Genomic DNA, 12,067 nt, shown 5'->3' with positions numbered 1-12,067 from the left:
TGGACCCTGAGCCTGGGTGACAAAGTGCACCACTTGGGACCTGTGGGTAGAAGTGTCTCACACGGCACATATAAACCACATGCAAGCCTGTAGCTGTGTGTGAAATAAAGACCATGGGGGAATGTAAGTTTTATTTGCATAAACCTCATGTGGCTGATAAAAAAGTTCCTATTACAAAGTGTTCTGGGAGTCGTTGTGAGCAGTTGACCATGAGTGCCTATTATGGATAACAACACTTACCTGCACTTCACAGTTTTTATAAAGTCTAAGTGTGATAATGATGTAAACTGCTTATTTCTTAGCACAAACTAAGCACTCAGTATACAAGTTTCATGTTTTATAAATGCGGGTTGTTTTCTTTAGTTCACAATGTTATTTGAATCAGACAGAACCTCTCCAAAGGAGAAAGTGAGGGGGAGAGAATATTCCAGACTCCAAAATATCAGATTTGTGCTGGTACAAAAGAAAAAAATTACATTTATTTTACAAGTTAAGTATTTTCCTAAAGTATTATACATAGAGGAAACTTGAGCTGTCTTTAGGAAAACAGAATATAATATTAGGAAATTACAGAGGGGTCAACATTGTGCTTAAAACTTTGAAATAGGTGAAAAAATTAGCACAGTAAGTGAATATTGCAAGGTATGAACAACCTTAAAAAGTGTATGTGGACACAACGATACAGAAGCTCAATATTAAAGCCTCTAGTGATGATCTGCTTTCAGAATTGTTCATACTATGAAGAGAGCACTGCTTCAATCTTAACAGAAGAAGGAACTCAAAGCACTAACAGAAGCATGGCCCTTTCACGGTAGTCAACTCTCCAGTCTCTAGAGTAATGAAAGGGAGCAGTGACGTAACATTTTTAAAAGGTAACCCCAAAATTAATTTTGAGACGTGCCCTCGTAATTATGTTTGGATGTGAGAAATACCGACATCCCTGGAGTTCACGGCACTGAGACAGTGAGGACTCCAACCTCCTTCCCCTCTCCTCCCCTGTGGGAACAGACACAATCCCAGACTATTCAGACAAACCTAAAATGCAACTGTCCTCCTCAATTCTGGCCCTCACCTCCTGTGGAGAGGGGATAGGAAAGAAAACTGTTAAAATGTTGTTTCCCTCATGTGAAAGGCCAAAACATGTCAATACAATTTTGCAAACAAGATGGAATAATCAAGAGCTGACATATCAATATTAGTTTCACTTGTGCTTCCCCCCACCCCCTGCCTAATAGTATTTATACCGCCAAACCTATCTGGGTAGTTTGGCAGTTTTCTAAAATAGGTTGTGTCCTATACCCAAATAGAGAAATTTGTATAAAATGAGTTTGTTCTGATTAGTCTCAAAAGAACTGCTTCAAATAGGCCAGGAAGTAGAGGTTAAAAAATAAAAGCACCAGCCCCGCAACAGTATCGAATCTGAGATCAAATCCAAAAGGTACTTGAGGACAACGACTTCACCGTTTTGTTTTAGTCTGGGTGGTTTATTTGGTTTTATTTTGTATTGTATTACCTTGAAGTACAAGTCTTCCTTTCCCAGGAAAGCAACCGTTTTTCTTCATGGTTTTCCTCAGATTCTTACTTCAAATCTTAAAAATTACAAGGTAAAAAATACCTAGGTTTGATTGTAAAAGCCTCATTTTTAATGTACCAAATCGTTACAACCACAAAAGCATTTTAATTGCTTTGTCATTTCTCAGAAGAGTTAGAATATCTGAAACTGGAAAATTCCAAAGTAAGTCTTGGTTAGGTAATAAAGCTGAATTCCATACAGCACTTCTTTTGCATCTTCCACCCTAACAGCTCTTACATCAACTTTCAGGAAGTGGGAATGGTGCCAGGCTTCCATAAAAGCCCCCAAAGCACTTTCTCCATCCACACAGCCCGACCCTTCACTCCAAGTGAACTACCAGGTTCAAATTATTAAGTTTTAGTACCTGTCAACGTACAAGTATTAACCCAAAGACTATTTAACATGACTGTGTTCGATGTCTATAATACACATTGCAGTCTAAACATTTTCTAAAGTGCCTATAAATATGCTTATACAAATGAGCAATATAATATCAGGTTTACAGAGAAATTCTTTTATCTAATATATAACAGATAGGCCTAGAATTTAAGTTGTAAATACCCATTTTCATATCCTTATCAGTTGTTTTTGGAATGCAAGCATTAAGAAACAATTCTGGTTCAATCATGTATGATTTTCAGAGAATTATTAACAGTGCTATGACAAAGAAACCCTTGCTTGTGCTTGTTTAGAAAAGGCTATTTTGAGATCCAGGAGCATCTGATATTTAGAATCCAATGGAACATCCTCAATTCTATAAAAGAGTAGTAAGTGAAGCTTAGTGAATTTTTAATTATAAAGAGATTGTGCAAATATTTAAAGTGATTATCAACCATTATTAAATCCAAAAATTTCATTAAAATCATGGGTAATCTGAATGGCAGTTCAGGAGTTTAAAAAACAGGAACCTAGGCAAAAGTCATAGATATTACAGATGAAGGCCCCAACCCTGACACAGCCAGCTTCAGAAACATGGCCCTGTGACCACGTATTTCCACAGCTTTGGAGACCTGGTGGTTGACTCTGATCAGTTTAATGAACAGGAATGTGAGCCCAGAGTACAGAACTGATAAAACTGTGCGGAGAAAGGAGACCCTCCATATGCCCACCCAGGGGCTTCACTGAGCACAACCACAGGGTAGGTGCAGACAGGACCCTGGGGTCGCTGCTTCGATCCTGAGTACACAGTGGCTGGCTACACTGCTCGGCTCACGGGATTTGGGCTTCCATGCCTGCCTTCAGCTGGCTAGTAAATCATGGGAGGCACTGAGAACCTCAGACAGGCTCATCAGATGTCTGTCCCTAAGCCATCAGGCTGGGGAAGGCCCTCTCTGCACCCCCTCCTCCACCTGCCCTTTCCTGGAGCCTGCTGTTCCTGGAGCTCCTCTCACCACCTTACTGGTCTGACTTGTTGAGTCTTTACATTTCAGTCAGTGGGAACTTTATGCTGCATTCTCATCTAGCACAGGAAGCTTTAACTGCCACTGCTTTCAAAGGAATATGTGTACTCTGTTTTCTAAACCCTAGCGCTGTTTTGGGCACCTAGACCTAACAAAGTGTTCTAGCCAATCACTTGAACTACATGTACAACCAAGACAGCAGACTCTGCCTAGAGTGATTTGTGAAGGATGCCAAATGGAGGCTTCAGGGTGGAACACAACAGGCCTCGTCTTATTTCTTAAAATACAAACTAAAGTGACACAGAAGAGATGTGCCAAAATGCGGACAGAGCACGAGATAGTGCCACGAGAGCACGCTCACAGAAAGTGAGGGCATAAGAAGTATTTCTCAACCTCCAAACTTTGGCAGGTATATCAGGCTGTATTTTAAACTTCCTGAACTCTTAACTATGCCTCACAGAGAGGAGACGTGGAGAAATGGCAGATAAGCAACTCACACAATAACACCTTGTATAAATGGAAATTAGGAGAATTCGGAAGAGAGCTAAGTAAGAAAGAATTATTCACTATTTTGTGTGTGTGAGAAAAGAGAACATGTACAACAGACAATGAATATTACTGTAGTAAAGTGAATGAATATTACACAAAATATCTTCTGACTTAGCAGCAAACTATTTCAACTGCTTTTGCATTTGCATAAAAAATCCATGCATCATACTGAATTCTAATCCATTTCTCACCTAAGCCATTCTAATGCTTCATACAACCAAATGAAGCAGAATTAATCAAACCTATTAGATTCATTCCTAATCCCTAAAGGACTGCTGTGTTTAGCATTTCCATGCTAACTAAAACTATTGATTTTTTTAAGACGTCAGATGCGGCTGCCTCCTAAATATAATACCTATATAACTTCCTAAAAGTTTTCCCCAGATTTGAAGAACAATTAAGAAAAATGGGGAAATGTTGAGGAATCCACCCAAGAGGCCAGCTCAAACATGGCAACATGTTCTCCAGCTGCATGCCTAGTACTCTCCTTCCCCTGGGTTTCCAGAGCATTCTGGGTACCATTACCCACATGTGTTAGCACAGCCCTCTGCTGGACTGCGGGCCCCTTCCTGTAGGAGTCAGGTGTTAGTCTGCATCCCACTGTGCACCCTGCAGAGCATAGGCATGCAGCTAAAGGTGGATTGAACATGAAACTGAAGGCGTCATCTCTTCTTAAATGAAGGTCTGGCTCTGCCCCAGATCACGCAGGGTATGCAGACACTGGCCATAACTAGGGGTCGAGCGAACCTCCAGTAACCTCCCAGAAATAAACTGAGGCAACAGGGGCCCAGACCGATGCAGGTGGTGAGAAGAGAAAAGAGACAGAATGGCATCTACAGTGCAAACTCTGTTCCCCGCTCCTGAGCTGATTCCCATAGGAGACTAGCAGGGTAGGGGTGCCTGTGGGCACACCAAAAGGAATGCCAAGAGGGGTGTGTGTGTGTGTGTGTGTGTGTGTGTGTGTGTGTGTCAAGAACTGGCTATGTAGAAAATACTGTCTCCTTCGCTGTGGGTAGCTCCTCAACCTGACCATGATAATCATCACTTCACTGCTTTCAGAGTTCCCAGTGAAATTAAGGCTGGGTCACAATTCATGACACCAGATGCTACATAGAAAATAAGTCAAGATACAAAAGAAAACCATTTATAAGAAAAAGAAGGTCTTAGTTCTAAGACTAATTTAAGAGTGAAGCTAATCAGCAGACCACTGAACCACTATGGTTGTCAGAGAGGGGTAGAAAATACCAACTGCAGTGGAAAAAGTATCCATCAGACCAAAGTACAAAAGCTCAGCATGGATCAGAGGCCGTGGCTTCCTGCTTGGACTCTCACACGGTGGTTTCTATTGTTTCAATCACTTCCAGATCTGACTGTGAAGGGGAGAGAAGGGTGCACTCATCCGGTTCCCAGCTGCTCTCCGGACTGTAATCTTCCTCTGAACTCAGTTCTGCTCCTTCTTCTGTGTCCTCATCACATGATTCCACATAGTGAGCCCCAATGGCATTGATCCCGGAGTCCTCAGAACTTGAGGGAGAAGAGCAGTGATCTATTTTTGGTGTACTGCTCTCTCTTGAAATTAAGGCATCATGTGCAGAGACCTCCTCAGGGCTCATTTTGTGGGAATGTGGCGCCGGCTGCTTCTGCACGTAACACATCTTCCCATTAATACATTTAACCTGATAGTTGTCGATAAAGAGGTCTGAGATCATACAGTACCTTGGTGAATCAGGGGGGAGGGGTGGTTGGAAGACAGATGCAAATTTCAAAAAGTGTTCAGTGAGTGAGACTGAGATCTGAATGGTGTTCGTGGGTTCCCGAGGCTTTGCAGGAATCTCAGTGCTTGGAAGCTGCTCCACAGGGGTCATAGGCTGATACACATACTTGCCTGTGAGGAACACAAAAAAAAGTGGTTGAAATCTAAGAGTATTACACAAAGTACATTAACACAGCTATAATGGTTTCCTTCTGAGGATTCAGAATGTTTTTAAAAATATTTCACCATCAAAAGAAACCAGTAATAGAATCATTCTACATTGTTATAATCAATGAAAAATACAGCATGATACATAATAACATCATGGTATTTCCATCTAAGAAAACTCACACACTACAAATTTTAACTTATATTGATGTCTTTCTAGTACTTCTGAAGTGGGTATATACTAAAATTCTTATTTTAACAACAGTCTTAAATGATTTATCCCTTACACTAGAATAAAGAAAGCCCACAATATATGTATTGTAAGTATGTACGTATGGTAAAAACACACTGTAAAATAGCATACTATAAAATTATAATTCCATTTTATTTTTAATAGTTATATGCTAATATATATGCTAATACATACATTTAAAAACTGGAGAAATATATACCAATTTATTATCAGGATTACAGAAGACTTTCACATTTTAGGTTTCTGTTTTAATCGGAATACATATACACATGCGTATTTAACAGGTAATGGCCTACAGGACTGTCCCAGCCACTGGCAAGGGCTGGGGTAAGGTATAAGGTGGGAAATGATCTCCTTCAAGGCCCAAGTGCATCAATGGCCTAATTAGGAGATGTTCTCCCTGACACCAGCTCCCCTGGTACTAAGCAGCCCAGGCCAAGCAGAAACAAAGGCACAGGTGGTGTAGGGGGTAACCTACCAAGTGTTTCTAGAAAACCAAGAAGCTTATCTCCACACCTTCCCCTCTGCTCTGAGCAGGGCTTCACACAGCACACCTAGAAGTGCAACCTAAACAGAACTTGTCCTAATGTGTGTCTTTCTTTGTTCTTTCACTTCACTCAACATTTGCAAAGCCAGGATCCTGTGTACCAAGTGCTAAGGAAACAGAGATAGAGATGGAAATTATCCAGTCTGTAAATCTAAAATGATTTCAATATAGAAATCTGGAAGTAAAAAAAAAAATCCTGAAAAACTCAGAAACAGTGGCCACAACTGTAGGCACCATCTTGGGTTTCTCCTAATGTAGTTGAGTATCAACCAGTCCATACTGTATCTTCAGCACATAATTATGACAGGGCTTTTTAACCTAATGGCACTATTGCTATTTTGGACCAGATGATTCTTTGTTATAGGGGGCTGTCCTATGCACCGTACGATGTTTAGCAGCATCCGTGGCCTCTACCCACTAGAAGCCAGGAGCACCTCCTCCACAGGTATGACAAAACTATTCCCAGACATTATCATAGACCCCTAAGGGTCAGAATCGCCCCGGATGAGAACTACTGATTTATGATCCTGTCATGAGCATCTCTTTGCAAGCAATTCACTCATTGTACATGCACCTGGCTCCTGTTTATTTTTCGGTCAGACTGGAAATTCTAGGACAGAAATCACATTTGTATGGAAAATTGCCTTAGATTTTTTAAAAATTTATTTAGGCCATGGAAGAAAAGCAATTTAAGATCAGAAAAGCAAACTAGGCCATAAATAGCACAACATCAGCAATCTATTAAGATCAATCAGCTTGCCTATATTTTTTTATTTCTGGTTCCTGACTCTTGTACAAAAGTGTAGGCTTAGATGCTATAATTTTATTGTAACTAAATTACTCAAAAATATATTCAGTTTCATTCTGGAGTAACACATGGAAAAGGTACATTTAAAACTGTTAGTCCTTTGGGTTCCTAGGTCTGCTTCAAAGCATGGACATGTATCATGTAAACCCTAAATGGTCTGATAAAAACAGAGGTGAGAAGAATCCGTCACACCTGCCTGGGGGAGTAGGTTTCAAATATGCCAGTATCTTTATTTCTCTGTTATCTGTAAGGAAGTACAGTATTATTTCTTTCAAGAAAAGTTCAAATCACTAGAGTTTGGTATAGTAGGACCTCTGCATACAAGCACCACTGGCATTATCAGCTGAAGGGGCAAAGAAGGCAGAACTTCGAACCTCCCCTCCAATCTTCCAGTCCCTTATATTCACAGTGGTGAATAAATCATCTGGAATGGACATTGGTCTTTTCTATTCTTAGTTAGTGGACTGGTGGTTACTGAGTTCAGGAGGCTATGGATGACAGGCACTCAAGAAATGCCTTTTGCAAAATGCTGATTAAGTTTCTGGCCCAAGTGACCTCTGATTTAGTTATCCACTTGTCACAACTGTAGAAGTTCCTGAAAATTCTTTCTCAGACTCACAGGGATCAGGGCTTTATTTAGTTCAAAGAAGGAGGAACTCCATGAAGACTGACTGTGGAACTTTTGTAACCACCCTGTCCTACTCTCACTTGCCCTCGACCCACCCTCCTTTCTCTTCTCCTCCTTTCTGCTTCTTCATAATGTCTTTGTTCTTTCTCTTCATCTCAGTTCTTCCACCTCTTCCTTTCTCTAACCCTGTCTTCTCGAAAACTCTGTTTTTCTTCCTTGAAGTGTAGTAAAAGAAAGGGAAATGCAGCTGGGAGACAAAGTATGCAGAATACTGTATTCTACACTTCATTTGCTTCTATAAGTTGTACTTGTTAAATATGCTTACTCTGAGTTAGGTGACAGCCCATTTATCTGGTGATATGGGGACACAGATGCAAAGAGGAAGGCAGAGAAGAAAAATAGCAGAGGCAGCCAGATGAGAAACTAAGTTTAGTAAACATCTTTCAAACATCAATTAATTAGATAAAACTATATTGTTTAATTTTCTTATAAATACATAATTAACAGGAGAAATCAAGGATTTAGTTTTGTAAAGAGTCCAGAGGGGTTTGTACTTTGCACCATTCCCCGGTAACTTCTGCCCTGTGGCTTACTATACTGTGAATCTATGTTTGTAATGATAGCCCCAAAGCATCAAAAGATCCTGAATTATCAGAGAAATTCAATTATGTCTGCTATACTGTACTTACTAAGGGAATAAAATGAACTAACACACTACAATACCATGGACAAAGGGGGGGGGGGTCCTGGCCAAAATTCCACAACCACTATACTTTATTCTCTGAACAGTCCTTTTAATTAAGAGTTTAGTATGTTATTTAAAGAAATAAGTAGTGGCACCTTGATGGCTCAGTTGGTTAAATGTCCAACTTTAGCTCAGGTCATGATCTCATGGCTCGTAAGTTCGGTCCCCACATCAGGCTCTGTGCTGACAGCTCAGAGCCTGGAACCTGCTTCAGAGTCTGTGTCTCCCTCTCTCTCTCTGCCCCTCCCCTGCTCACACTCTATCTCTCCCTCTCTCTCAAAAATAAACTTTTAAAAACAAAAAAAGAAAGAAGTAGATGAGAACTTTTAAAACTTAAATCTCTAAAAGGAAAAGATACTCAGAGATAGACAGGGCTTGAAGTAGAAAGTAGAGGGAGAATAAAAGAAAAATCTAGATATAATATAATCCAGCAATCCTACTTCTGTGCATATACTCAAATGAAAGCAAGGTCTCAAAGAGACAGCAGTTGCATAACCATGTTCATAGCAGCATTATTCACAGTAGCCAAAAGGAGAAAGCAACCCAACTGTCTATTGACAGATCAATGAACGGAAAAACAAGATGTGGGATATACATACAACGGAAAACTATCCAGCCTTAGAGAGTAAGGAAATCCAGGGTACAACATGGATGAACCTTGAAGCTATTACGCTAAGTGAAATAAGCCAGTCACAAAAAGACAAATACTGTATGGTATCACTTATATAAGCCACCTAATTTAATCAAATTCATATAGGCAGAAAATAGAGTAGTGATTGTCACGGGCCAGTAGATAAAAGAAACAGGAAGCTGTTTAATGGGTATAGAGTTTCAGTTTTGCAGGATGAAAAGAGTTCTGGAGATGGATAGTGGTGATGGTTGTACCACAATATGAATGTAGGTGATACCACGGACCTGAACACTTTAAAACAGTTATGATGGTATATTTTATGTATATTTTAACATAATTTTTAATACTAAAAAAATTAGTATAATTCATTATATGGAGGGGAAACTCCATATGATCCAGAATATGTAAAGAATTCTTACAACTCAGTAACAAAAAACAAGCAGCCCAATTTTAAAAAGCAGTGAAGCTATGCAAGAGCAATACCAGGAATCCTTGTCGTGATGGAAATGCTCTGTAATTTGACTACATCACTATCGGTATCTTGGTTATGACAATGAACTACTGTTTTGCAACTACAGTTGTCACTAGGGGAAAGTAGGTAAAGGATACATGAATCTCTGTATTATTTGTAAAACTACATCTGAATCTTAATTTTTTCAAACTAAAAAATATAATTCAAAACAACAGGGAAAAATCACTACAGAAGTGATGTTGTACCCTTTCTGGTGCATTATTTATCAGGAGGTAACATGCTGTGGCTCCATCTCATATTAACTTTGAACACTTGTTTAATGTGGTATCTGTCCAGGTTTCTCCACTGAAGAGTTAGTATTTTTCCCAACAGTTATTTCCTATTTCCATCATTACTCCTATATTTATTAATAGAATTCCATGTAAGCAATTCCCCTTTGTTTATTTTTTCAATTATTTAAATTAAATATGATTCACAGCTATTTATGTTGTTCTATGGATTGTAATCCATTACTATCATTATTTACTTTGCTCCTCAAATTGTCCCATATTTAACTGCTGGCAGCTCCTTCAAGTTAGCACCTGAGTCCTTTCAACGTGCCCCCATCATCCTTTTTTGAAGACATCCATGCTTTCTGGCACCATAGATGTTACTGGCTTATCTGGTACTCCCCTGCCCCAGTCCAGGAATCAGTCATTTCTCCAAGGAGCCCTAGTCCTTCACTTACGAACTTAAACACATTCTTAAGTTTGTTCTCAAAATATTCCCAGGAAGCAGAGTCTTTGCTTGCTAATGACTCATTCCATCACTCACTAAACTCATCCAGAGGAAAATGAATACTAAATCTCATTACAGTACTTAATTCCCATTAAAAATAATATAAAAAATTAATGTCACAAACCCATTAATTTGTCTGGAATATTTTTCAAGGGAGCTGAAATCACTTTCTTAATAATGAAATAGACTATACAACAGCAAGATTAAAAAAAAAAACAGTTGTGATCTGTAAGTGAAAAATAAATTTCATACATCTTGTTTCTTTTTGGGAACCTGGCCCAACACCTTCAGCTATTTCTCAACCAAGGACTGATCAAAACCACTACATAAGTAACTTCCAGTATTCTTTAGGAGTCTGAGTTCATAACTTTCCTTATCATTCTTCCCCTTTGGTGTTTAGCAATAATATACAGTACATACTTAAAAAAATTTTTTCTAATGTTTACTCATTTTTGAGACAGAGAGAGACAGAGCATGAATGGGGGAAGGTCAGAGAGAGAGGGAGACACAGAATCTGAAACAGGCCCCAGGCTCTAAGCTGTCAGCACAGAGCCCGACGCGGGGCTTGAACTCACGGACAGCGAGATCATGACCTGAGCCAAAGTCGGACGCCCAACCGAGCCACCCAGGCGCCCCAATACATACTTTTTAAACAATGCCTCGATAAGACACTAAAAAAGATTTATGTTCTCATCCTAGTTCTTTGGTTTAAAAAAAAAAAATGGAAGAAGAAACGGAAGACTTAATTACTTTTTCAACATCACGTAACACAACAGAAGTCAGTTCTAAGACCCAAGCCTTGTGACATCTGTGTTCTTTATGAGGGTACTCATTACTTCATTAATAAGGTTTAGATAATGCTCTTATTAGCTTATACTGTTGTTCTCTACCATTAACTACAGCTAATATTCCAATTTGTAACAGCAGATTGGGGCACCTGGGTGGTTCAGTCGGTTAAGCGTCCGACTTTGGCTCAGGTCATGATCTCAAGTCTGTGAGTTCGAGCCCCGCATCAGGCTCTGTGCTGACAGCTCAGAGCCTGGAGCCTGCTTCGGATTCTGTGTTTCCCTCTCTCTCTGCCACTCCCTTGCTCACGCTGTCTCTATCTCAAAAATAAACATTAAAAAAAATTTAAAAAATAAACAGCAGATCTATTTCCTTGAAGGACTTTCTTTCATTTGGTTCTAGAGCGCAAAGGGAAGAGAAAAATAAAACCCCAGTAAATGTAAAAAATAATTTATATGCCCTGTTAAGCTACTGTATGCACTTTGTTAAACTATTTTTTAAAGAATAGTTGTGCATTTTGATTCTTAAAAAAGATCCTTTGGGAGGGAAATGAGCTTTTTGCTTTTACAGATAGTTTTATGACTATTAAATGTGTGTCCCCTTGACACATGAAGTACACTGCTCTCAGGGAATGCAAAGTAATTTTAAAATTAGCCTAAGCAAAACATAATTAGAAAGGTAAATCTACTGAAAAAAAAATTGAGTGGCCTAAGGGAAATTGCATCCACAGTTCAGTTCTTTGATTTTATATAGTGAATCACAATTATGTTTATTTTATTCCCAAGGGCATTCATTACACTGAAAGTAATGTTAGATATCCTTATTCAGCTATTTCTGCAATATACATTTACTAAGTTGAGCAGCATATCACAAACTAAAAACAAAGGAACATATTTATTATAACCAACATTTTTTGTGGCCTTACCTTGTACCCTGCTCCACTGGCAGTCAATGTATCGTATTTTTGTTTTACTTTA

The 12,067-nt window shown here is 39.2% G+C and overlaps 1 protein-coding gene across 1 annotated transcript in view; it reads right to left on the bottom strand.

Annotated features, from left to right (window-relative positions):
- Positions 1-457: 457 nt before the first annotated feature.
- The window catches only part of CC2H3orf70 (chromosome C2 C3orf70 homolog), an 89,418-nt gene continuing 77,808 nt past the window's right edge, over positions 458-12,067 (bottom strand). The window contains exon 2 of the mRNA XM_027061266.2: positions 458-5,407. Coding sequence (XP_026917067.1) covers positions 4,851-5,407 — 557 coding nt within the window. The 3' untranslated portion in view covers positions 458-4,850. The remainder of the gene's footprint in view (positions 5,408-12,067) is intronic.

Source organism: Acinonyx jubatus, chromosome C2, assembly GCF_027475565.1.
Source record: "Acinonyx jubatus isolate Ajub_Pintada_27869175 chromosome C2, VMU_Ajub_asm_v1.0, whole genome shotgun sequence".
NCBI lineage: Eukaryota > Metazoa > Chordata > Mammalia > Carnivora > Felidae > Acinonyx > Acinonyx jubatus.
This window is presented reverse-complemented; position numbering and strand designations above follow the sequence as displayed.